The sequence below is a fragment of the Pleurodeles waltl genome, chromosome 6, assembly GCF_031143425.1.
Source record: "Pleurodeles waltl isolate 20211129_DDA chromosome 6, aPleWal1.hap1.20221129, whole genome shotgun sequence".
In the NCBI taxonomy this organism is placed as follows: Eukaryota; Metazoa; Chordata; class Amphibia; order Caudata; family Salamandridae; genus Pleurodeles; species Pleurodeles waltl.
The window spans coordinates 1,621,893,452-1,621,921,372 of NC_090445.1; the positions used below are offsets into that span (position 1 = coordinate 1,621,893,452).

The 27,921-nt window shown below is 44.1% G+C and overlaps 1 protein-coding gene across 1 annotated transcript in view; it reads left to right on the forward strand.

The window, feature by feature from the left end:
- PAPPA (pappalysin 1) overlaps nt 1-27,921 on the forward strand; it is a 572,334-nt gene that overhangs the window by 525,068 nt on the left and 19,345 nt on the right. The window contains exons 19-21 of the mRNA XM_069241521.1: nt 666-775; nt 17,819-17,890; nt 19,387-19,485. Coding sequence (XP_069097622.1) covers nt 666-775; nt 17,819-17,890; nt 19,387-19,485 — 281 coding nt within the window. The remainder of the gene's footprint in view (nt 1-665; nt 776-17,818; nt 17,891-19,386; nt 19,486-27,921) is intronic.

Below are 27,921 nucleotides of genomic sequence, written 5' to 3' on the forward strand. Positions count from 1 at the left end.
TTATTTATTTGCTGCATATTGAGCAATTCACATTGCATGTATATCCGGACTGACCATGGTCATCCTTTTGGGTCTGAGTGCATTTTACATCACAAGGTCTGATACACTAGGGCAATACCTCTCACTAGCCTTGATAGACAAAGACATTTAACTCCCAAGGTACAGGATGTTTGAGGGCCTTTTCCTCTCACCAAGACCGACCTTCCTGGGTATTAAACTCCTATGATACAGGGTAGCCTAGGACTTTTTCTCTAAAGGGCATTCCCTCTCATATGACTGATATACTGGACCATTTAATCTCTGTGGTTCTGGGAATCTTGGGGTATTTCCTGTAACAAGAAGTTCGATAAGAAGATATTTAGCCTAAACGAGGTAAATTTAAGAGGTTCTGTCGTAGCCAAATTGCAAGATGGTTAATTTGCCTAAAAGTTTGATTTCACCATAACCAACATTTCCGTTCATTTCATTGAGGAAACATTTGCTGTAAGTACCAGACTGGAATAAGGTGCACTATAAAGTTGTAGGTTGTGCATCTCAATCAAGGCCACAGTGCTTGGTACAAGTGCTTCAAGAGGTGTTTTTGTGCAACTGGCATGAATGTGCTTCACATTTCCCTTTTGAGGAGTAACAGTGCTCTGCATCTTTTTTCTTCATGTATTGTAAAGGAGCTGAGTGCACACTCTCCTGTGTGGTTCCCAACAAGGATTCTGTGATACTGCCATTAAACATGACAGAACGAGACCTCCAGTACTGGATGGACCCTCCAAGAGTCAAGGTGAGTTCTAGATGGGGCTTATTTTGATATGCCTACATGCATGCAAACAGCGATGTTTCATCCCACTGCACGGATTTAACCCACTCTCCCACTTGTTGCTATTTAGCGACACTTCACTTATCAATGCCCAGTGGGAATGTTTCTTAATTTGGGCTCTGGTTGCAGAACGTGGTTGTTTAGCACTCAGCGCCATGTGTCTCCTCTGTGAGTGAGTGAAGGATGACCTCCAGTAATGAGGCGTGTTATGGAGCTTCTTAAGGTGGATGAAGGTTCAAGAACTCTATGAATTTAACTTGGAAAACCTGTTCTCACTGAGCTGCACTGCTACCCTTGTTGCCAGGAGTCCCCTCCAGGTTCAATTAGGACTTGATCCAAAAAGTAATTTGTGCATATAACAGGGGAAAGATCTGGAACAACGCATCCGGAACAACTCCTGCATTGTTCACGCAAGCGGAATGATGCTTGCCTGAAGGAACGCAGGTCTTTTACTCTGCCTTAACCACGCATGTGCTGAACAACGCACATGTGTGGTTAAGGCAGAGAAAAAGGAAGATCCATTGGGAGAGGACACGGTCAGGTAAGTGGGGCTGGGGCAGGGTTTATGGTCATTTTTAGGGGTGGGGGTAGGAGGGTGAAGGGGTTGGGGTTGTTAGGTTATTTTTTTTTTTTTAAGGGGCGGGGTGGTGGGGTTGGTATTATGGTTTTTAGGGTGGGATGGGGGGTCTGTGTTATTTTGTTTTTACAGGAAGGGGTCAGGGTAATTTTGTATTTAGTGGGTTGGGGGGGTCAGGTTTTTAGGGGTGGGGGGTCGGGGTAATTTTATATTTGGGGCAGGTTGGGAGGTCGGGTTTTTAGGGCGGGGTGGTGGGTTGGGGTAATTTTGTATTTAGGGTGGGTGGGGGCAGGTTATTAGGGGTGGGAGGTTGGGATAATTTTGTATTTAGGGCGGGGTGGGTTTTTAGGGGTGGGTGGTTGGGGTAATTTTGTATTTAGGGTGGATGGGGGTCGGTTTTTAGGGGCAGGGTGGGGTGTTGGTGTAATTTTGTATTCAGGTCAGATGAGGGTGGGTTATTAGGGGTGGGGTGTTGGGATAATTTTGTATTTAGGGTTGGTGGGGGGTCGGGTTTTTAGGGGCGGGGTGGGGGTTGGGGTAATTTTGTATTCAGGGCAGGCGGGGGTTTTGTTTTTAGGGGTAGGGATGGGGGGGTCGGATAATTTTGTTTTTAGGGGTTTGGTAGTTTTATTTTTGGAGGTTTGGTCGGTTTTAGGGCTCAGGGTGGGTGGGGCTTTATCAGGGTCTTTTTTAAAGGTGGGGGTTGGGATACTTCTGTTTTTAGGAGTGGAGACAGGGGGTCAGGGTAATTTTGTTTTTAGGGGTTGGGTAGTTTTATTTTTGGGGGTGGGGGTCGGTTTTAGGGCTCAGGGTGGATGGGGCTTTATCAGGGTCTTTTTTAAAGGTGGGGTTGGGGTACTTCTGTTTTCAGGGGTGGGGGTAGGGGGCCAGGGTAATTTTGTTTTTAAGGGTTGGGTTGTTTTATTTTTGGGGGTACGGGTTGGTTTTAGGGCTCAGGGTGGGTGAGGGTATCGGGGTAGTTTCTAAAGTGGGGGTCGGGGTACTTCTGTTTTTAGGTGTGGAAGGGTCAGGGTAGTTTTGTTTTTAGGGATTGGGTTGTTTTATTTTTGAGGGTTGGGGACGGTTTAAGGGCTCAGGGTGGGTGGGGGATATCGGGGTAATTTTTAAGGGTGGGGGTCAGGGTACTTCTGTTTTTAGGGTGGGGTGGCATGCGACAACCACGCATGCCGTTTCCACACATGCCTTTACTAGGCATGCCTTTACAATGAAAAATTGTTGTAAAGGCATGCGTGGTAAAGCATTGCGTGGAAACAATGCAGTTGTTGTTTCGACCGCTTTGTTCAGGCATGCGTGGTTGCTGCATGAGTGGTTCCTTCATACAACCGTATAACAGTGATATAGATAAACAAGCAGTGCCAAGGCTGATGTTCAAGAGTGTGGTCCGTACGGAGTAGCACGGATAGCAAAAAATATATAAATTAGGATGCAACCAAGAGTAATTACCAGTAGCTGAGATTAATGAAGGCATTCCACATGTTGTGTCTGGTTTCACTCAGTGCAACACTCTGCATGCCACTTGAAAGCCCTGTGTGTCGCGTAGCTCACGGTGCCTAAGGACTCAAGCTGCACCCCACTAATGATTACCCAACAAGGTTGAAATAGAAGGGGGGTACTTGTGTCCTGGGAGTTCAGGCTGGGCTTTTACTGCAGGAGCACAACCATGGCTGAATTTCGTGTCATGTTGTTCTCCCAGGCTGGAGCAGCAGATAGTGAAAAAAAACGATGGGCGGGAATGTACCCCAGAATAATTGTCAGTGGCTGATTCCGGTATTCCACTCATCAGTGTTTGGTTATCTCATTCATGTGCAAATGGATAAATTTGTGGCTGCAAGGTATCAGGTGACCGTGTATTCATGGATCCTTTTACGTATAATTTACATCTATACAATATGACCCAATTATGTAACATTGTGCATAACCCCACTCAGGAGATGCAAAGTGGGTGTTCATTGCTTGGTTTCGCTGCAAATTTGCAGTCCTCCTTATGTCCTGGAGATGGTCAGAGATTGATTGCCATCAAAGTTGGACTTGAATCTGAAATACATGTTATTGTTGGTTGAGGGGATTTAAGAAAAAGCTTGTTTCCCTTTAGCTATTTAAAAAAATATATATATTTTGCCATTGAACAAAAGTGCAGACATTTTCTCGTATGTGATTGTAAAGTTATCCAGTTCTGCGCCGGGAAAATGCTTCGACCCCCAAAAAAATGAACTGAATATGTTTTTGCGATTACTGTGAAGCGCAAATGGCACAATTTCTACGTGTAATCCCGAAAATGTGAGTTCCTGAATTTTGTAAATCTGCACCCATGCAACTTCAAAGACCCTAATGTTCAGATGAATGGATTTGTCTGTGAATCATGTTCTCAGAGTTTTCATTTCTCATCTCTTCCTCCACTATTCATGAAATGGCATGTTCTTCAAGCTCTTCCTTTAAGAGGAAACCTGATACCCACAAAAAGCATGACGTCAGAATCCCACTCTAAGATATTGTTACTAGAGGAAGGGATGAGTTGGGATGTGCTTGTGAGATAGATGTACTTGAAACTCAGCCTGTGAGTTCTGAAGGTCTTGGCTGGGCTTGAAGAGCTACTACATTTAAGGCTGTAGCCTCCTTGTTCCAGGACCTCTCTCGTTGTCTCTTTCACCTCCAAGGGCACGCTCACCAGACAGTAATAGACCATTTTGCCTGTCCCATAGTTGAATGCTTTTTGACTACCGATGACACACTTCAGTCCCTGCTTTACCAGGAACTAGCGCGAGGCAAGTTAGACTGCAGCAGCAAGTTAAGCCCTATGGGAGCAAACATTTATGTCTGTGTTTCATATTTGCCTACTCTTCACTTTTGAGTAAGATTTTATGTCTGTTTTCCCCTGACCAGCGCACTGATAGCGGAAGAAATTGATATAGAAGGTGTATCATTTTCACAACAGTCGAGATGAATGATCCTGTTTGCCTCCCTTGGCGTTACAGGATCGGCTCATTGTCCATTTCAGGCCTGGGGTGGTCGCCTTCCCCAGCATCATCCTCAGCATGCCGGCCAGGCCCCCACATGCTGTGCTGCTGGTTAAATAGAGCAGGACACGCCCTTGGGGATGAGAATGTGGCCAGGTCAGACCCTCTCGGTCCCCCTGGACATCTCACTTCCCCCTCTCTCTCTGATCACGTTTCCAGCCGAGCTGGTGGGATTCAGGTGGCCAACATCAAATATTCTATACTATCGGTGTTACGGGAAGAGCTTCTTCGCCGTCTCTCTTGAGCCTTCCGACAGAGATGTTTTATGCATCAGCTTGAGATGAAATTGCCCCTTGAGAGTTTGGCGGGTCTTGTTCTTGCGATTCTGTTTTAGTAATTCAGCAGCCGCCTGTGTGCAGACCAACTGATCATTTGGACAAAGCGAAAACCCTTTCTGCAAAGCAAAAAATTATTGTTTACATAAGGTGACTAGTCGTCTGGTTAATTCCCTTTTAGGTCGCTTCTTGGGTGTAGTGGAAAGTTTCTTAGACATACCTCCGTTTACCAGAGAACTGTACTTTTGAGCCAGTATGTTGCCCTAATGCATATGTAGTACCAGTGCTCCTGTCCTCCTTAAAATGTATGAACACTTTAGCATTCCTCTTAACGTATTGATTGTTACAAATGTAAATAGTCTTTCAAAGCCTTTACCAGGCCCATGCTAAAAACTAGTTTACTTTCCTGGGTCACTTCATGTACTCAAGCATCAAAAGCCAGCCATCATTCGGTAGAAATAGGCAAAAATATCTATTCTCTGCAAAGTCCGGCAATTCTTGAACAGGATGTCCAGATTTTGAAAACCAAAACCGGGTAATTTCACTAACATTGAAGTAGGACTACATTTTTGCTTCGACTCCCAGGGCATAGAATGACCCTTTCTTGCTAGTGCTCACCGACATAAACAAATATTTACAATGCAATGGGTCTCGCGTTTGCTCGAGCCAGACCTATTAGTGTTGTAAGCTCATAACCGGACTTTTCTTGCCACATAAATTGAAAATGAAAAGTAAAACAGTTGAAATAAGCGAGTCGATTCAAAGTGCCACATGGCTGCAATGAGCTTGATGGCGAAGGAGAGGCACAAAAAGAAAAGGAAGTTCGCTCGCAGTCAAACATATCAGCTATCGTGCAATTATCCATGTAACAGGGTCGAGGTCCAAGGCGGTAACAAATCGGGTCCAAGGAGGGACAAACATAAAACCTTTAACAATGATAACAAGATTTTTGAAAGACAAGCCCATGAACGAGTGGGAGTGATGGGCATGCCCTGTTTGTGATTAAAAGCCAACATAGATACCAACACGTCAGAAAACACTTGAGGATAATTCAATGAGACCTTTCCACAATTTATAATCTGTGCTAATTAAGATGCTTTCTTTTAGGGGCTTTCTAACTATGCAGTGGGACACACAAGAAGCCCAGGCCCCACCCACCTGTGTTTGGTCGATCCTAACTAAGTATTGGGATATGTGTAAAATGTATTGAAATTTGCCAGTATTGGTGATAAAAAAATGGAACTGTTGCTTCAAATCGAGGAGGCCTTGTCACCCTTATGAAGAACATTATTAGGGATGTTCGCCACTTCCTAAAAGTGATTCCTTGAGAAGGGATAACAATCCAGTTACATACATACACTATAGAGAGAGAGGGGTATACCCACAATCCCTCTAACTCCCAACCAATGCCTAATATATCACAGCAAGCTTATCACCCTTGCGTTTATCAGTCTGCACCGAAGGATATTCTTTTATGGATGGAAAGGCCTCCCCACCAGATAGTGGCATGCAAGGGTGATAAGCTGGCAGCGACTTTAACCTTAGAAATACGAACCCACTCCACTGTGTGACATATATAACAATCCAGTTTACATTGTTATTGTTACATGCCAACTGTATACCATGCCTGTACGACAGGTGTGTTCTCACACTGCCTAATCCTCTGTTTGAGGCCACAGCCTGCTTGCCACTCCTAATCAATTACAAAGTGGAGGTCTACTTGAATAGCTGGAAGAGCATGTGGTTGAAGGGTGGCCTAAATGGGAATAGAATTATGTTGTGGGTAAGCCTCAATAAGATTCTTGGGAAAGTGTGGATAGATGCTCTTTTAAGGTGTGCTTGTGTCCAGAACAGAGTGTAGAATAGAACAAATTCACACAAACTTTACTCTGAGAAAATTGATGTCTGATAACTAGGAAAGTGGACCATTATTTGAGGTGGACAAATGTCCACCTCAAAGGCTAAGACCGCGACCTGCTAGATGTGACAAATTAAATAACATAAACCTGTGCTCAATCCATGGTAACATGACACAAAGCCTACAGGCTTAAATCAACAGCAATGGTTAAAGTATTTAGGCAGTGCATAGACAGTGGAAAAAGTCACACAAAACTTAATAAAATTGCACAATTTTTAAGACAAATAGAAAAATGTTATGAGTAAAATAAGATCAAAACGACAAAACAAACAATAAGCTGAACCGGAGATCTCACTTTTTAAAGACCTAGGCTCAATTTGAGGCTGACTTCAATGGAGTCCTGATTGCTAGATTTGTTTGAGTGAAATTCTAGAAGTCAAAAAGTTGTAAAACATTTCTAAGTAGTAAATCAGAAAGAGACTTTGCCATATTTTTTAGAAGAAAATCCTCCAAGAGTAAGCCACAGCTGAAATTATAGCTGCCACTGTGGAACCGCATGCCAAATTCATGAAACAAGTTGGTCACTTTGGAGCTTTGTAAATTTCTTGCTGACATTTTCTAAGTCACAACACAGAACGGACATAGTTGTTTTTTATCAAAAGTGCTAGGAGGCTTGACTGGGATGAATCTGAAATTCATTACAACATTGTTGAATGGCTGGTAAAATACTTTTTCTTGCAGGCCCACCTGAAGCACTGGTCGCTTTGAAGTAGACATTTTTCAAAGTTTGCAAACTTTCTACTGGTGCACACATACAAACACAAAGCTATACTTCTAAACCCCCAAGGGCATCAGGCAAGGTCACTTAAACACACAGAGGGTGTCAGGCAAAGGGTAACCTTAAAATCTATACCAGTTCCAACTGCCAGGGACAGTTGAGTACTTCCAGGAAAAGGACGGCCCTTGCAGCTTGTTTTGTCCCTGCAGCCAACAGACCCTTTGAGTCCACTTCTTTGTCCTGAGTGCAAGGGGGATCAGTTCCAGTTCTTTAGAACTCCTCTGATGTCACAGACAGCAGGTCCAGCCTGTTTCTGATCATCTGCAACCCAGAAAGTCTTCTGATGATAATACATTGGAGTGCCACATTTATGGCTAGCACCAGCTCGTGGGTGTTGGCGACTCCTAGACACTCCCTTACCAATGGGTTAAAAGTCTGGTTTTCACAGTTTTTTGCCTTGAGCTGTGACCTCAGGGCACTACTTTCTGCCATTCAAAATTACTACTTTTCAACAATTTCTAAAAACACTGGGAGAAGTATACATTTCACAAAAATAGTCCAAGACTGGAGTTGGAATACTGAATAAACCTCCCGGAATAATTGGGGGAAAGTTGCTCTTTCCCCAAATATTCTAGGACTGGGGTTAGAGTAGTATGTTTGATCTACCAGTGTCTGAGATGCCCACTGCTGCCCTGAGGACACAGTTCAGGGCAAGAAACACAAACGAGCTGAAACTTCCTGGGGGCAACCCTAACCAGTTTTTCAGCAGTTCCTGGTGACCTTACTGAAAATAATACTATAGCGCCCCTCCTTTTCAAACTTGAAGTTGGGAACCTTTCTTCCAAGTGCATTGCCTATGTGCTCACCCAGAGGTGCGGCCAGTGGAGTTAGCATCCTCCTCCTCTGTGGTCACTCAAAACCATTTCCGGCTGTAGCTTTCCTCCCACTGGGTTGATGCCCCCCGATGATGGAGACAAAAGCTGGGGCTTTCCTAGTGTCACCTAACATTTAGTTGTGATAGGGCAGGCCTCTTTGAAGTAAATTAAGTTCCTGGGCCCACCCCTGCTATTCTTCCAGCCAGAGCCAGAAAACTCTTCTCCATTCCAACGCCATTGTCTCTGCTTTGGGAGCAATACTCACACCACTTTCACAGCGAACTCAAGTGGTCAATTGCAGAATAACAAATGTAAATTGGACTCTAGTAGCTCCACAAAGGGTAAATGTACCTTTCTAAATGTTACATTTGCTATATTTTTTATATGAAAATCCGACTTTACCATCAGATTGGATTTTTATTAAATATAAAAATGAGACCTTGAATGGAATCTGGAGCTGGTGTAGGTCAAAAGTTATAGATTCAAGTGCAGAATCTATCATTTTCTTTTACCAGTCGCAGCCTGACCAGTGACAAGGTTGCTTTGGGGATAGTCACCGGGGAAACATGCCACCTCTAATGTCAAACATGTTTTACTCTTAAATATTATGCTCTTTACCTTGTGGGCAGGAAGGTGTCCTTAGGGGTGACATTTAACATTTAATATCAGGTTTTCCTGGCCTGTCAAAAGGGTGGTTTTGACAGGTCTGGGCAGCAGGGTTCAGTCTGTTGCTGTCAGGCTACACAGGATAGTCTTAACACCATGTCTCACTTCCACTGTAGTGGATGACATTTAACTCTCAATACCATGGATACACTTCTGCATTATACACTTATAGGAAATTTAAATGTTGCAACGAGGTTTTAAGCTAAATTTGACATGATTTATTTGTCAGAGCATATACACTGGGCACGGGACAACATACTCCGGTGCTGGCGATGAAGATTACCAGCACGTGAGTCCCAAAAGAAAAGAAAAACTTGGGGTGCCCCCCCCCCAAAAAGGGTTCACTTTGCAACATTAACTAACAACAAAAATTAAATTTTGACCTCCCCCAACTAGCCATCACAAATGGAAACTCTTCCCCGTCGTCTCAGTGACAAAGTGCGGATGTTGGTCAATAGTGAGCTTAGATTCAAATTTAATCAGTAGTTTCTAAGGTCTACTGAGACAGACTAATAAATTCAAGTCCTTTCTTACCTTGGAAGCCTTAAAATCAGTGATCATTGTGCTGGTACTATTGAGATTGGATTATGCCAACCCAGAGTAATTAGGTATCCTTGAAAATTAGTTGGTACAGTCTCCAACTTGTGCAAAACATGGCAGTTAGTCTGTTCACTGGTGCCAAAAGAGTGATCATGTGACTCCTCTGCTCAAAGGCCTCCATTGTTTGCATGTAAAGTATTGCTTCCGGTTCAAAATCTGTTCTACATTGTTTTCTGGCCTCCGAGGTTTAGCCCCTGCCTTCATAACAGACAGGGTTAAAGAGTATGGGGGTCATTCTGACCCCGGCGGGCGGCGGGAGGGAGCCGCCATATGGCCGCTCCGCGGTCGAAAGACCGCGGAGGCCATTCTGGCTTTCCCGCTGGGCTGGCGGGCGACCGCCAGAAGGCCGCCCGCCAGCCCAGCGGGAAACCCCTCCCCACGAGGAAGCCGGCTCCGAATGGAGCCGGCGGAGTGGAGGATGTGCGACGGGTGCAGTGGCACCCGTCGCGAATTCCAGTGTCTGCAAAGCAGACACTGGAATTCAAAGTGGGGCCCTCTTATGGGGGCCCCTGCAGTGCCCATGCCATTGGCCCCACGACACCCCTCACCGCCATCCTGTTCCTGGCGGTCGGAACCGCCAGGAACAGGATGGCGGTGAGGGGGTCGGAATCCCCCATGGCGGCGCATCCCCGGCCGTCGGAATGACACCCTATATGCCCTACAGGGCCCCTCGCTCATCATCTGGCCTAATTTATCAACTTTTGTGTTGCCCTTGCGCCACGCACGGTGACTCAAAACCTACTTTCAGATTTAACAAGCCATGCAAGGCCACCCTGCTTGGCCTTGTGTGGCTTGGTAAATCTGGTGTAATGCAAAGCAGCACAAGTCACTTCCTTGTGGTACACTGCATGGTGGGGGAGGGGGGTGTTACATAGGTGCACTGTGGGTGTTCCCATGCATCCACCTGTGTATCCTAGCAGATTCCCAGATTTATCGACACAGGTAGACCTGGGAATGGGTCAAATTTTTACACCTTCCCACCAGAGGGGCAACGGTGAGAAATATCTATTTCTCCTTGTTTCCACTTTCTAGGGGTTGGGGGGTGCAATGTGGCACATTCTTGCTCTCTCTTTCATTCAGCTCAGTAAAGTGTCTTGCTGCATTGTGTTGTGTGAAAGTTTGATAAATATGCACCAGAGTCTTGTTCGGAAGTTACCCGGGGATACTTCTCCTTGTCTTGAAGCTTGCAGGGCTAGAGCCCCAGACCCCTTATTTCGAGTATCTCTGTTGATCCTCATGTCAATTTGCCTCCCTGTTTATTTGGAAATAGGTCTGCTCCTGACACTCCAAAGTAAACATACTTTAGCTAAAGGCAATCATTACATTTCCATCTGTCTGTCAGGAAAAAGGCCGTATATTTGACATTTGCCCCCCGTGGCCACTTATGTGTCTAACATCATTGGGCCTCACCGCTCCCCTTTTCTCCTCACACACAGACTTGCCCTGTTGTGAGACAGGTGGGGTAGGCCGGCACTGAATAACAGCAGCGAAAAGAAGGAAAGCACTGGAAAGATAAACAGTTCCACGGAGATAGCATTGAACACGTCAGGTAAGTCTCACAGCAGCCTACTTAACAAGGACTGTAAAAAACAAGTGCCGGTTCCCCAGCAGACGGATTAAATTAACTCTCGGATAAACACGGCTTGTGCGTCAGGAGACATCAAATATCAGGCACGGGGTTTCCTAAAACTCAGCACTGGAATTCCCTGGTCGGTCCTGCTAAAAGCTGTTGACGTCATCTTCAATGGCTTCACCAGAACGGCCCGCGCTTGTGTCAACGCGCATGGTCCATTCAATAGACTAAGCCTTTGACCCGTCCATCCCCAGGAGGCTGAGGGCCGGGTTTGAATGGGCTTCCTGACACGGGGGCCCTCGGTTTACGTCCCCAGACGGGACTCTAAAAGGGCACAGCCCATTTCCTCCAGCAGAGGCGCGCATTTGATGCCTCTCAGATGCCCCGCGCCCCTCCTCGCCGTAACTCGGCCACCCCTGGCTCAGCTCAAAGGGTGGCTAGTGTTTCCCCCTCACAGAAAGAACGTATCAATGCGACGCCTTATGAAGAATATCAAATATTATTTTATTCTCTGACCTTCCTGCGTTGCACAATGTCAAACCGGGCCTGCTGGTAAATAACATATAGAGAGGGACGTGTGCTGGCCGTGGAAACAATCTTTGGGTAGCCCTCAAGCTCCCTTGCCTCAAACTTTCCCCGCCCATTCCTCCTTCTGCGCCTCGGCCCTGTTCCTGCTCGTTCTCATAATGTCCCCTCGCCTCTACTAAAACTTTCTGTTAATGCTGATTTTCACCTTCACCGTTCAATATATTTTCCAACACGTTCCCTTCCGTCTGTTTTGTCTCTACTAGATGCATCATTTTCTCTGCTCTTTTCTAGTTTTTTTCATCCATTTTATTATGTTTGGAGACATGGAGATGAACGAGGGGGGAAGCGGCGGCGACGGTACATGGTACACACACTTTTGCGGGACGTAGCGAGCCCAGCGTCTCTCATTCCGCGTTGGGCGTGACGCGTGAAAGGAGAGCAGGGACATTTGTTACCTTGTTCTCACTTTGTGTCCAGTTCCGGGATTAGCACCTACAATGCTCACTTACGAAATTTCCTCTTAGTGGAACCGTTTATTGCGTGTGTCACTGTTGTTGCACTGTTCCGCTATGCTGGAAGGCCTACAATGCTGCGAAGATGTCCCTATTGAAGTCTCAAGGCTAATAAGACGCGTTACTTCGATGCAGGTTGGGAATGCACCAATTTACTGGTGTAAAAAAAGATCTGGTTCCTGGAGGATGAGCCAGTGCAGCTTATCTGAGTGACGGAAAGCTCAGCCTTTTATCTAAGTATTTACAACTGTTGTTGATAGAGCCTGGAACCTGCATTGCTGTGATATTAAGAGCTGCATACACATAAGTTAACTATTCACTTTATATGCACCACATACCAAGCAAGGGAGTTCGGGTGTTCCCCAACATTGAGTTATTGGCAGCTATAGTTACAAATGGCACACATTAGGCAACAGCATCAGTCAAAAGCTGGTATGATTTAAAGACCCTGTCACAGGGTCGCAGAGGTTAATTTAGTGCAAAATGTGTATATTTAGGAACATTAGGCCAGTAGCCCTGCTCAGAAAATTGTGGGAAATAAAAAACTATATCAGAATGGGATTAGGTGAATAAGACTTCATAAAATGATTTGTGAATGTAGTGGTAAATTATAAGCATATTCAGCAAATTGGATTTAAAGGCCACATTACATATGGGTTGGGGTGGCCTGCTCTCATCAAAGTTAAAGGGTCATCAGCTACATTGTTGTATTTAAACCTACGACCTGCAAAATACACGGAGCCCCTCGAGGCTAGTATTTTTAACCCTTTAAATTGTCATGCTTCTTTTGGAATCCACATTTTGGAAAATCCAGACACACACCAGAAGCAGTCGTCCGAGGTTTACATTCAATCCAGTACAAGTTTAAGTTGGGCAAACATTTAAATGCCAGATGGACCTGATTTGTTGAAAACTATGAATAGCTCTCTACTAAAAAAGTAGAATCAATTTTGGTACCCAGCCCTGCCAAGTACCACGCATCAGGAGTTAGACTAACGCATTTTAGTTTGGTGGTCCGCATCATCACACTAAAATGTGTAAGTCACACATTATAGCGCCTCCTGACACCACCGGAACTGAGACATACAAGCGAGTCGGGAGCACGGCGTCTTAGCACTCTGAATCAGCAAGGATCGTGAGCTGCTCCGGCAGTGGACTGCACTGACTACACAGTACAGCAGTGCTACCATAGTACAGTAAAGTTCATGCAACAATGTAAATGGCAGTTGGTTGCGTCCATCATGCATAGTTGCTGATTTAGGATATAGGCAGCCACTGAGGCATCAAGTGACTGCACAACACAGGGTGTGTCCATTTGATTTGCCCGACAGGAAGTCACACTTAGTCACTGTGTGAGTGAGGGGCAAGCAGCAGTTATGCTTAGTTTGCTGCACTTGTGACTGCACTGCCACCAGTTTGGTACCTGCCCTCCTCATCATGCTCGACTAGCTGCACTGGGAAAGGTGGATGAGAAGACGAGATAGTCACCGCTGCAGAGGCAGGATCATTGTATTGGCGAAATGATCTGACTGCCTAAGCTATGGTGACATGTCGGTGCTTCAAGACTCGTTGGCCGCTCCTCTCAGGTCAGTGTAAGTGTGTGGTTTTTATGAGACTGACATGTTTCTTTTTTTAATGTATATATTAAGGACATTGTAATCTAAATTTAAGCAGCCTGAGCCTGCAAGTAATACAACTGCTCAGTGCCCTAGGCTGGTACTGCGATGGACTGGGCTTAGCTGACTACTATTGCAAAAACATGGGTGCAAATTTAAGAAGGGCCTAGCAGCAACTATCACCATATTAGTGTCGTTATTTTGAGTGTGGCACAAACTCTGTGCCATATTGCGCATGCATTGTGCCACTTTATAAACTTTATAAACCCTTGTGCCATATTATGTCTGAGCCAGGCATAATTTATGCAAGGGGGGTGTTCCCCCATTAAGGGGCCCTTAAAAATGGTGCAGTGAAATCTAGGGGATTCAACTGCATCATTTTTAGTGGCATGTTTAACGCCTGCACAGGGCATCTATGTACTTTGCAGGATTAGCGCCAACATTTTTGGCACTAATCCTGCAAAGTACAACAATAGAATATAAAATTATGACACTATTGTCCGTAACCTGCGGCATGGTGTGCCGTATGTTAAATATGGCGCACATAATGTTGCGTTAGGGGGGGGGCAATGGGCCACAAGAAAAGTGGGGCTTCATGACCTGAAGCGCGCCACTTTTCTTAAATCAGGGCCATGGTTTGTAAGTCAGCAAACATTGAACTGGTCATGGAGAGGTAAGTTGTTTGCTGTGTTTCTAGCTACAATAACACAGACTTCCTTCTCTGGGTCCAGCCAGCACATGCCTCAGATGCCTTCAGAGCTGGCACTTTACTCCTCCTGCATTGTAAGTCTCACAACCCTGTGATTTTGCAGACACAGACTACCCTCCACTCTTATCAGGGCAGATCGTTTTCTGGGGAACATTTCTTTTTGCAATTGTATATAGTACGAACTCGACCCCAAGGTATTGAAGCACTTTCCGTTGACCACCAATGACATTACACAGGCCCACATTCACGTAATTTTTATTCCCAACATTTACTTGGAAAGGAACCTCCACTGTAAACACAGTGCCAGGCTGCAAAACTACCTGATCAAGGAAGAAGAAAAGGTAAGCGGCACAAATTAGCAAAGACTTTAATTCCCTAATCTAAAAATCAAACTAGCATAATAAATTCTTTAAGCAACCCTACCGGTTCCTACAAAGCTCGCACCTTTATAGACGCAATGCATCTTGGGATCCCGTGCCAGGCTTACCACTCCTCAATCATCAAAGCAACCTGCCAGTATCCAATGTTCAAGTGGCTTGACTCGAGATCGCAGCAAGCCCCATTTTCTTGAGGGACAGTCTGGCCCCCAGAGAGCCACATTTGCAGCTTGACTGAGGTATGTCTGCCTGTCAGTGGGGAGTCAGGCGTTCACTCACCACCAGCTGCGCAGCCATCTGGGAAGCTCAGAGTTGGGCCTCTGTACCTGCAAAACCCACAAAAAGCTCCTTGAGTACTTCTGCTGCAAAACGAACATTGTGGCTGAGGCCAAGTGCAAAAAAAGGTGAGTATTGGGCACCACACAACAAGAACTGGCTTCTGAGTAAGCCTAAAACCAGAAGACCTTGTATTGTATTGTAGCATTTATCTCGTTGCTCAAATGGGCGTAATTTGTGATATTTATATATTTCCTTCATCTTCATTTCTTGATTTTGCTTGCGAGAAAGTGTCACTGTTAGTTGAAATTTACTCAGTTACAGTGAAATTATGAAAATGTCACACACAGCAATCTAAAACCTTGGCAACTACGGGTACCCTTTTGGTTTTGCACAGCTACTAGTGGATCCATGACATGTAACCTTTTCACTTAGTCCCAGCCTTTCAGTAAACATGGCTTTGCATGCCTGGACTCGTAGTTTTGTGTTTGCAATTATTGTTATGCTCTAAAAAATCCAAATATGCAAAGTGCTGTTGGTTAAAAAGCCAAGACTGAAGATGTCACAGGTGACATGGAGTTGTTGGAATTTGCATATAAACAAAATTCTAATTGCACAAATGCTGAAAATAGTAAAATATAATGTTTGTCCAGCTACATGGGAGCGTGTGAGGCGTCCAACTGCCAGCATTGAGACATTTGACATAGCAGTCTGTAGGATGGTGTGATTGCAATGCCCCCAGCAGGATTCAAGAGAAGCCACTGCTTATGTTACCTGTGCCATGACATGACCCTGAATACAGATCTTGTGTCCTTCTATCACATCTCTTGCATCGGTGATTGACCCCTTCAGATCAGCTCTGTGTAGTGGATCTGTTCGTCCATATGACAGAGCTGACAGAACAGTTCTGTGCAGTATCTGGCAGAGGTAACATATCTGCCCTGTGCAGTGGATCCATACATCCACGTGGCAGAGTAGACATATCACCCCTGGCACAGGTGACATATCAGCTCTGTGCAGCAGATGTGATCGTCCACATGTCACAGGTGACATAACAGCTCTGCACAGCGGATTTGCTCATCCGCTTGGCACAGGTCACTGATCCAACTGGGTAACTCTTGCTCTGCTTACCAGGCCTGTCCCTACTACCACATTGTTCAATCTGCGGAGCATAGTCATTAACCTTTTATGTGATCTTAAGATTCCTGTGTTTTGGGTTTCTAACTTTGACTAGCATTTTTGCAGCTTCTAACTAGCAAGCAGTTTGCTGCACTTTATTTTAAGTTTTATATGTCTGGGTTGGGATTTACTGTAGCTGTTTTCAGTAGCAGATTTAGTTTATGTCGTGGATTTTTTTATCTGTAAAAACTGTGTCTTGTTTCAGGCATCCTTCTTCACAGACCTGTAGAGTTTTTATAACTCTTTTTAGGGTCGAGCGCGCGCAAGCGCTCTACCTTGTTGTAATCCATCTGTGGGCTTTTAACCATGCCCACTGCATGCCCCACAGTTTGGTTGGTTTGTAGGCTTGCCTTTTAAAATTCGCTTGATTTCTTTAGTGAAATGCATGCATACGTCATGCCTTTTCCAGTGTTTAGCTTCCTTGAGCGCACCGGTAAACTATTGAAAACATATGAGGCTGCATGTTTACCGTATGGTTTCTGGACTACTTCTTCTTTGAATTTTCTACACAGCACTATCACGCTGTGCAGTAATCGAGCGCTTTGCATGACATCGACCCTGTTACATGGATAATTGCACTATAGCCTGTACGTTTGACTGAGAGCGAACTTCTGTTTCCTCGATGTTTACTGTTTTAGGGATCTGGGAGTATCGGTACAATAGCACGTTATTCCCCAACCACCCCACAGTAAATGTGAATACAAATGTTTATTTTGAAGGGCCTGTGACTTCCACACAGTCGCTTTTATGCCAAACTCTTTTACTTTTCATTTTCAATTTATGTGGCAAGAAAAGTCCGGTTATGAGTTTACAATGCTAATAGGTCTAACTCGAGCAAATGCGAGACTCATTGCGTTGCAAACACTTGTTTAGTAAGGTTGCAGCCTTGTGAATTGAACTGCTGTTTCTTTTCGGGAGGGGGAGGTAAAATATCTGAAATTTAGTGTCCTGTTGCCTGTTTTCTGTTTCTACTTCTCTCTTGTGTTCTCTGTCTTTCCCTATCTCGCCCTCGTTCACTCTCTGTTCTCCATACACCTCCTTCCACTGTTCTCTAGTTCTCTGTCATCCACTCTTCCTATTCCTGAAGACGAGACAGAAGGATAAAAGAAAAAAGAAAAAGAAAGCCAGTATTTGCACTTGGGACCCTTTTCGCTGATTTCAATCTCTGTCTTTTCATGAGCATTTTTATCCAGTTCACCTACATAAATCGTTGTTGTTGCTTCCTTCAACTAACACCTGTTTCTGCATTCACTTAGTCTCTTCTGTTTTGTTCTCCTTTTTCATCCTCTTCTTTCTGTCTCCCCTTCTCTGTCTCATATCTCTCCTGTTTATATTTTATGTTTATTTTGATTCCTTTCCTTCTGTCTTGTGTTTTACTTCACTATTTGTCACAAATGTACCTCTATGTTGGTCCTTTTTGTGCAAGGTATCTACAGTTGCGTTTTCTCTTGCCACCTTTCTCCTGCCCTCTTGAAAGTGAATCATGTCATGAAGTGTAATACACACCATTTCACTCACTTCACGTATCCCTTTGGGTCCCTTTCTTGACACCTCTTTTTTTGTCACTTACCAGAAAATTGTCTGCACAGCTGAGCGAAAATGGTATCCGCACCCACAAACAATTCATTGTATTAAAGGCTGTGAGGTAAGAACTTTAAGATATCCTATGTTGTGAGACTTTATAAAGTACCAACATCCTACAAAGAATTCATGGCACTGAACTGTACAGTATTGTGGAGCGCCATAGCCGCATCCTTCAGCCTATGCTTCCATAAAATGCAGGGGTCCCTTAAGTTGGTTAATGAGGGCTGGAACCATGCCATATATTCTGGATATCCCCATGAGATAAGTATTGCACAGTGCTCAGCTCTTCCAAGAGCTTTCACCCAAAACACCAGACCAGGACCAACTCCCACCAGAAGATAAAGGAGTATTCACAAGACGACTCCTTTTTCAGTTCAATCTTTGTTAGTTACCATAGAGCAATTGCCATGTCTACTTTCTGAATGATCTCAGTCGCAAATCAATAAATTGATAAAACTTCCCAAACCAGGTGAGGTCTCAGTGGAAGTAATTTGTGCGTGTTTGCTGCTTGCAAACCTGCAGACATGTCACCCCCTGTTTTCTGAACTACTTTGTTATCCCCTCGTATCTTATTCTCAATTCCAGTTCTTTCATTAATCCTCTCCTGCCGTCTCCCTCTCCACCAGCATCACCCTTTGCAAGCAGAACATTGTAAAGGTTTGTTTGTTTACACCCAGTTAGAGTTCCATCTCTTTACACAATTATGATAAACATCAGTGTGGAGTAAATACACATCACAGGAATGCCATGTAAACCATCTCACTCAATAGACAAACAAGTTATAGTTATATTTAAAAAAATGGGTGCCCTCCAGCCATAGCTACTTTTAGTGGCATCAGCACAAATACATCTTTAAAGCACATGGCATCAACATGTGCGATGATGCTAATTTCAACTTAAATTGAAATTGAAAAGAAGCTAAATTCCTGTTTCTCCTGCCCCCGCTCCAAAGCCTAGGCTCCATTGTGAGTGCCAGAAGCATGCCCCGTTAGTGGCCTGCCCTGGCATAATGGAAAAAAGCTCCCACTTTCCAATCAGGGTATAGGTGGTGAGGGAGAGAATGGTAAGAGGCTGCATGAGAAATTTACCGACGTTCCCTGTCGGAACCCGCTTCGAGGAATATAGATGAGAAAGACCATGAGCTAGGATTGCGGCAAAGGGTGAACTGGAATCTGAGACGAGGAGAGAAGCTGCGCAATAAAAGCTGACATTGTAGCCTAATGAGAGTAATGATAGCAGTCAAACAGTACTTGGAGCATAATGTTCCCAAGCACCAGAAGTGCTCCCTTGACTTATTCATTTGAGAGACAGGTTGGGTCTGTATACATATTGTACTGAAGTGCATTTGATATATCAATAAACTCCATTCATTACTCTATGTTCAGTTAGTGCCTTAGACAGTAACTTAACTCTTAAGGAAAGTTAGGAAATTTCTATTGAAGGCTGACCTCTGCCCAACCTTCAGAAAGATGCCTAGGTTTGTCACCCTGATGATAGATCTTCTGCCACTAATGCCCCTTTTCCATTTGTCTTGATACTTCTTCATTGTCTCTTTAGCATTTCATGTCGGACTACTACTGTGATGGCATGAACAACCGAGCGTTCTGCAACTATGATGGCGGAGACTGCTGCGCCTCAACTGTCAAGACCAAAATGGTAAAACGCCTCTCATATGGGACATGTAGGGGTTGGGTGGGGAACGGGATGTCAATGGAGTGCAATTAATAATATCACAAGAAGAAAGCTTAGAAGGGCTAGGGCACTGCAGAAGAGGAGAGACACAAGGAAATGAAAGACGGATAATGATTATTCTTTATGGTGCCTTCTTTTATTGCCTATCACTTCAGATCACTGACACACAGAAGGAGAGAGCAGGATTACAGTTGAATGGAAAAGTCTTAATAATAATATTATTTTATTTCTCAGAAGCTGCCTTTTGTGCTGCATATTTTGCCACTTTTATGGTACTCAATTTGCTGACCTCAGAAAGATGGAAGGCAGTTTTACCTTTGCTAGGTTTTGATAGTTAACAGCAAGGGGGATTTAACTGATTGAGCCACCTTGCCAGCTTGCAAAAGGGTTGGTGTAGACTGCCAAAGTTTGATTCCTACTGTTCACTGAACCCAACACTGAACTGAAGCCGCCACTAGCCATGGTTTCATATAATTCTGCTCCATGTGAAAGCAGATTAGTGTGAATGGGACCATTTGATGCTCTGGAATATAGGATGGAGTGCCAGTGTCATACTGCTGTTGCACATTAAGGATTACCTTTAAAGTGATTCATCTCAGACAGTGTGACAAGGATGCTCTCATGGGTTTTCAACAATGATGGATGAGGCAGGAATGACTAGTCAGAACAGGTTCTTTTGCGTTTCTAATAAAAGGTGGGGTTATTCCTACTCAATTATTCTGCCGGAGATCCCCAACTAAGGTGTTATATACTAGTCTATGATGTTGGAAAGTATTTTTTCTTAAAAACATCAGGTATGTTCTGCAATCGTACACAGTTCCAAGTGAATTGGGATTCCATGCGAAAATCTTGACTTTGACAATTATTTTGTATACAAGTGTAGATGGTGTTAAACCGTCAAAGTGAGAAAGTTAAATAAGGTATTCAGTGGTATAGAAAATTCATTGAGTTATTGACATAGCACAGTTCTGAGTATTAATGAGTAAGAGGTAACGAGATATACACACTCATGCCAAATGCTTGTGATTTGACAGTGACAGCTAACAACAGAGAAACCTAGACAAGTGTTTAGCCGTAGGAAATGCAGAAAACTCTGAAATACAGGCAATGCACCAATCAAGAACTCCACGAGGTTAACCTTGTGTTATAAAATATTTTGGAAACGAGTCATAATCTATCGACACATCCATTCTGCTGGAGCTGCAAGCCTCAGATCTTTTTTGCGAGGGACAATCATCACTGTCCCAAGCATAATGAAAGTGATGCTACAATACAGACACATCTTATAAAACAGTTATGGGATATTCTTGGTCAGCTCTCATATGACAGATGTTCCTACATATGAAGCATGTTAAGGCTAGCAAGTTTTCTATTGCTATTATACTTGAACAAAAGTTCTGCAAATGCACCCAGACCTGACAATATACTGAGAAAGGCATTGTGTACATATTCTCTGCAACTGTACTGATGCAGAAATTCATCTGAAGCAGCAGAAAATGCTATTATATTGATAATAATATATTGTTGTTGCTGCAAGTTCGCCCAGAAATTCTGCTGTGGCTATCCAGGCCTGACATTATATGACGGACTTTTTACTCCGTTCCCCAGATGTACTACTCTGTTGAGACCCCGCGCTATCACTCCGACAATTTGTGATAGACCCTGGAATTTTTTACACTGACAAAATGCGTTCAGCTCTAGGCCCCTGGCATGGTACTATACTGGCACACACATTACATTATATCGCACGTGTGCTATTCTGTTCCCACAGATACTCTGTTATAACCTCAGTATGCAGTTGTATGGGCAGGAGTATTTTTCTGTAGCCCTGGGCGTGCCATAACTTCTAGGAATGTCAAACACACACACGCACACACACGTGCGAGCATGCAATAGAACACAGACAGGTATATAGATTCCGCGGTTAGATTTACTAACAAGTAATACAACGCAACAAGACAACTTGCTGCGTTAGGCTGCATGACATGGAAACGGCAGGAATGTGCCATATCTACTGAGCTATGGCGCGTTCCTGCCCTCTGCCTGTGCTGCAACACTGAGCGCAGCTTTAGCCTAACGCAGGCACCCTTGCGCAGTGGTGCATAGGTGCCTGCATTACAGCCAGGATTGTGTTTTTGTGCAGGAAGGCAGACCTTCCTGCACAAAAACAATTACCTGGGACTTTTTGCTCTTTTTATGTGTACTGCAGAATGTAGCACAAGCAGAAAAGATCGAAGACAAATAGACCCTGCGTGGCATAGTAAATCTGACTTAAGGACGGGCGTGACGCAATGGCATTGCAAGCCCTTCCTAAATGTGGTCCCAAGTGTACTAGAAGTCTCCTAAACTCAATTCCCCCGAATCTGCAATTACAAACCAAAGATAATGTTAAGCAACATGATATAGCATACAAACCCAGAGCCCTTCCATCTTCACTCTGCTTTGTTGACCGTGCAGGTGTTTACTACAATCTGGAGACTGTCAAGATGTGTGGGCTTTTCTGTTGTTCACAGCACTAAATAAATATATGGAAGTACTATAGCTCACTTGTGTGCAATTCGCCAGAATTATCTAACAAACTAAAGGGCAAACAAACACGTCATAACCACTTTCAGTGTCCTAGGTCACATTCTCTTGTATTCTAATTCAATTAGAAAGAAAATCACAGTAAACCACAATCTATCTTTGACAGCGCACAACCTGATGTGGAAGCAACCACTGAAGACATACATTGACAAAAGGCGGCACAAATGTTGTAAAGTCCACAAAGTTCTACGGTTTGGGGAAATCAGAATTCCAAAGATAGGCAAGGCGCTGGTTATTATGGCCAGCAGATACTGCGCTGCCATGGGCAACTACCCTTGTGCGATTCGTTCAGCCTGTGGAGGGGCCCTACTTCTAGGCACACGAGAGTTTCTGTTTCAAGGGTAAGGACCACTGCTGGGCTCCCACCCACCCCCTGCAGTTTGACTAATCAGTTATTTTCCTGGTAGAACTGAACGAGCAGTAACATATGTTGTTAGCCTGAAAAAAAATGCCTTCTACCTCGAATGATGTTGGCTTCGAGGACCACACAAGCCTCCATGGGGCACGTAAGGTTCGACAGAGTATTCACTCCTTCCTGCAACCAATGGCAGAGTGGGTGTGGCCGCCAGTGAGTGATTGCCACACTTTGCAGACTGCGCTTTCTGCACTCAGGCTGGGTGGTCCTAGGCGTAATCCTCTCAGATTCGCACAGCTAACCACGTTCATGTTGTTATAGTCATTAGTGCACAGATGGAATCCATTGCCAGCCATGGTTGTACCGGAGGGTGTCTGGGATGTTTGCTTGGAGTGGGGCTTGACAGCTCAGGAGCATGTCGCTGGCCTGTCAGATCGAGAGGAAGGAGCTGGGAAGGGGTAAATGCGCTCTGTTATGTCAAGCAGAAGGGGTGGGTGGGGGGAGGGTGAAGGATAGCTCCCTTGCTTTTAGGTTAAGAATTCTCTTAGTTCTGGGACCGAAATCTATACTCTCAAAAGTCTTAACTCGAAGTAACCAGGAAACGTTTCTAGCCCCATTAAAGAGTCCCCCACTGCCTCTCCTCTCTCTATGCTATACCACAGGCGTCACAGGTGACAAGATGAACCCTTCTGGGCGGCTGAGAAGAGCCGAACTATCACTAACAGAAATAGTGTGCAATGACAGGAAGTCCAGAAAAAAACGGATAACTTTAGAGTAGTTCCTATCACCCTCTGGTTGCATTAGTGTGTCCGGGAGACATTGCCCCAGTCCAGTAACTGCTTACGTTTCGCAAATAATGCAGCGTGGCACCCTATTTCCACCTTTCTGGGTTATCCCTTAAAACAAAGCCCTGACGCTTTGAAGACTGGGCGTTATGTGTCTATTTGTTGTCTTACCAGGACCAACAAGGCCCGGAAGTGTGTGAGAGCTTTAAAGAGTATTATGGAACGAGATAATCCTTTAGAAGATAAAACAAAAGGGATAACGTAGGGACAAGAGGGAGAGGAAAGATAGACATTGATAGAACACAATAGATATAAAAAGACAACATAAACTGGTAACCTCTTACTGTGCTAAAATAGAGAAAAGTGCACACTGCAAAGTAATTATTACAGGAAGAACATTGGAAATTAAACAGAAACATTCAATGTATGAGTCTTCAAAGGTAAGTGTAAAATGCGTGATTGGGTAAATCTGTTAATATTAACGGAACTTTCAGAACATAAGCTTGGGAAGGAATGGGTACTAACAAGTTTAATTAGGGTGATGTTGAAGGGCCAAGTAGTACATTTTAGATTGATTGCCTCATTACGATCGTTCACACGTCACAATGTACTTTGGGGCACATTTACAAGGAATTAGTGCATCAACTTCCTTGCGTCACCCTGCGCCCCCCAACAACACCATGGTACCGCAATATTTACTATACAGTGCACCATGCCGCACGTTAGGACAATTGCGTCAACATTTCTGATGCTATTGTGGTGCTTTGCTGGACTAGCGCCAAACATTTTGACGCTAGTCCAGTAAAACACGGGAAGTCCGTTTGGCTAATGCATTAGCGTCACTTTAACACCTACTCTGTTCATTAATTAAAAAATGACTCTAGCATGGCGCAGTGAAATCTTGTAAATTTCGAGGCTCTATCTTTTTGGGCCTGGCTGTGGGCGAACTCTCCCTTGCATACATTATACCTGGCACAGGTATAATGTAGCGCAAGGGGTTGCAAAGTGACGCAATGGTTGCATTGTGCCACTTTGTAATTATGGTGCCGGGTGGGGGACGGGTTAGCGCCGCCTTAGCCTAAAAAAAATGACGCCAAGGTGGCGTTAGGGGCTTGAAAATATGTCCCTCTGTGTGAATACGATGATGAAGTTTTTGAAATATGTTTCAAAGGCAAGGCATTCGTTGGTTTTCCTAACGGGACCTTTCAGTGAAAGATGTCACAATACATGTAAAAAAAACAGCAGACCTCTTCCAACAAAGCAGCACTCTAAAGTATTGAGATGGGCTTAGTGGCTAAATCTGCTGACTCTGGAATCTGGGGTTCCAGGTTTGAATCCTTCCCCTGGCACTTCACTCAACATCATGTGATTCTGGGAAAATCACCGTATCTTCCAGTGCCTAACAACATTTTTCCCAGCTAGGTTTGCGCTATATAAATACCACAACATATATGTTATTGGTGGTTGTTAGAGATGCAGGACAGGATAAAGAGATTTTTTTTCTCTGCACTGCATGTCCCTTTTGAAGGAGTAACATCATGAAGTAGAGGCTTGAAATGGAAGAAAAGAGTTAAAATCCCGATTGCACTTTATCAAAAGCTTTTAGTCACAGAGCATCAATGTCACAGAGTGATTAGCTTTTCACCTGGTTGAGATTCAGTGGTTCCCATGATTGTGTGACTGAAGGAACACAATCATATATACGCTTTCTTGGGCAAACTGCGGGGGTGCCAGTGAGGAAATGGGTATGCTTTAAAGCAATTTTTATAGTTCGTGGAAATTCCGCAGCTTTTTGGCTTCTTAGTGTAGGCACTATGGACCTAATCGACAAATCAACATTGACTAATTGTCCCAAAGACCACATAATAACAAGCATTTGCAATGCACTGGGTCTCGCATTTGCGCCAGTGGACTTTTCTTTCCACATAAATTGAAAATGAAAAGTAAAACAGTTGACATAAGCAAGTCAATTCAAAGCCCCACGGCCACCATGAGCGTGAGCGTGAAGGAGAGAAACAAAAGGAAAAAGCAGTTCACTCACAGTGAAACATATTGGCAAATGTGCAATTATCCATGTAACAGGCTCAGTCCCCAAGGCGGTAACAAAACCGCCCCAAGGCGGGACTCACGTAAAACATCTAACAATGTCATCAAAGGATTTTTAAAAGGCAAGTCCATGAACGAGTGATAGTGATGGGCATATGGTGGGCATGGTTAAAAGGCCACATAGATGCTAACACATTGGAAAAGCAGCTCTTCTGCGCCTATATGCTCGACCTAAAAATGGGAGGTGCAGCCTTCTTATTGGATGCAGCCACATTTTGTTGATATACTTTTCCTCTAGTTCGGTGTTTAGACACAAATACCCCAATTTTTAGACAAAAAGTGATGAAGTCTGGCTTTACAACTATTCTTGCAATTTAGTCACTTACCTAGACATTTCATTTTGTGTTGTGTTACAGCAAGTCCACTTAGGATCAAGAAACTTGGACACACGCTAGCTCATAGGACATACCATGAGACGATTGGCCTAGTCTTCTTGAGGGAAGGACATTCCAGTAGTAGGATTTCAGCATCACGAAAGCAGCATTGCTCTCCTTAAACTCTCAATTTTGCACCAGGGTCCTTGTGAACGATTTTCTGTGCTACTCATGCTGCTTTGTCTCTGTATGCTGGGTTAGTAGTCTATGCCTTTTTCTTGTCATTTACACTTTCCAAGTAGGGAGATACGAAGGTTATGTATGCAGAGGAATGAAGGTCACCCGGCTAGGAAAAAATGTTTGTGTAAGACCTCAGTATTCTTGCATCTATTCCAAGTGTCATTCGTGGTAGATGAGGGAACTTGAGTGGCATTTTTAACTATACCAAAATCATTGCCTCCAGGAAGCAAAGGCTAAACAATGACCCTGCGCCATATGAACGTAACCCAGGAGACGAGATGTCCAGGCTCCAGTTAGCTTTCAGAGATTTTGTGAAACCACAACTTGGCTCTGTTTTGAAGACCTGTCAGTTTCATCCTAACTGGAAACTTGTGCTGAAGTGATAACGGAGGTTGGAACAATGTGACTTTTGCTGCATGTATTAAGCTATGAAGTTGTGCACATTCTGCAAAAGGTAACATGCCCAGTGAAAGTTGTGCAGCGTTCCAAGTATCTCAAAGTGCTAGGAGATCCAGGTACGACACATTTATTCTGCATGTACCCCATGGTTTTGCCACACGTGGCACACTTGGCCCATGCAGTGAACCTCACCTGAGTCCTTGGCAGAGGTGGCCACCTCTGTTTTTTAGGAGTCCTTGACCAGGCCACCAGTCCAACCATCTACATTCTCCAGCATTTGCCACTTTCTGGGCAATGGTCTACACTAAGTTTAATTGTTGTGTTCTCCTTAGCTGCCAAGAAAGCACATACTTTGGCTCCACTAGTGTGTTTAGACTTTGAATTGGTCCTCCATCTACTAAGGGATTTGGAGTTCCATGAACATTAGTGCATTTCATCATAGTCACATGGATCATTATGGGAAATTTGTCATTGGCTTCAGGCTACCATAGAATTTTATTGGTGGTGGTGGTGTTTATAGACCCTAAACTAGTATTTTTATTGGAATTTGTAAGGCTGCCAGTCTGCTATTGTTGTCGCATCAGAGAACTTTGTGTAGTTAGTGAATGACTGTCACAATGTTATGTGGTTTCTACAACAGACTGGAGTCTGATTCTGCTTTTATAGAGGAGCTTTTGGACTATGAATGAGAATGTACCCAGCTGAATGAGTGTGTCAACTGTAATGAGTTGTGTTTGAAAGTTCTTGTTCCTACACATATTCTCGGTCTGTCTACTAGTAGGTAATCTTCAGCTTGTGTTGTGCTGGGCATTTGCAGATCCACACACGTTGACAGCAGAAGAAGTCCAGCATTTGTACCTGGCCTGCAAATTGGCACATCTATTTTACTATCTAGAGGTCATAGCTATCAGAGGCACTGTACTGCCATTTGCAAATGATACACATTGTGAAGTTGAGTTTATTAGCTGCCATCTCTAAGTCCAAAATATTATTCCTACATAACCTCAAAGCATTCATATGAAAACGATGCAGCATCACTGCCAAATCTTTTCTGTATCCACTCCTCACTTCTCTCTCTGCAAGCATATCAGTTTCCAGGCTGGACAGGACATTATATTTTAAGGATAGCAAAACACCATGGGCTGAGATTCATTAAATAGACAAGGGGGTTGGGTTACATTCGGCTGGGCGATAAGGTGATTCTGGGGATTTGGTGATGCTCCATTCTTAAAATGGCAGATGCTGTTGCTGCTGTGGTGTGAAGCAAATTTTCAAGCCAAAGCAAACTACAGTAAATGTAAGAGCCTGGTCTGCAGTGCATTGCCAAATTGTGTGCTGCAACAAGGATGCACCGCTGGCATTTGTCCCCATTTAAAAGAAAGCATGAAAGTGTTTGGTAAACACTGACCTACGAATTGAATATCTTCAGTGTACTGACTGCCTCCTAGAGGTATTTTCTTAAACAGCTTATCAGAATAAAGCCAGTCTTTATCTGTATGTGCTTGCTAAGGGAGACCCAGACATTCAGTTGTGCATGAATGCAGCACAGTGTTATTACCAGGAATTGTTTTATTGGCACACAGAAGGCTCTACTGTATTCACTAAAGCAGGGGTC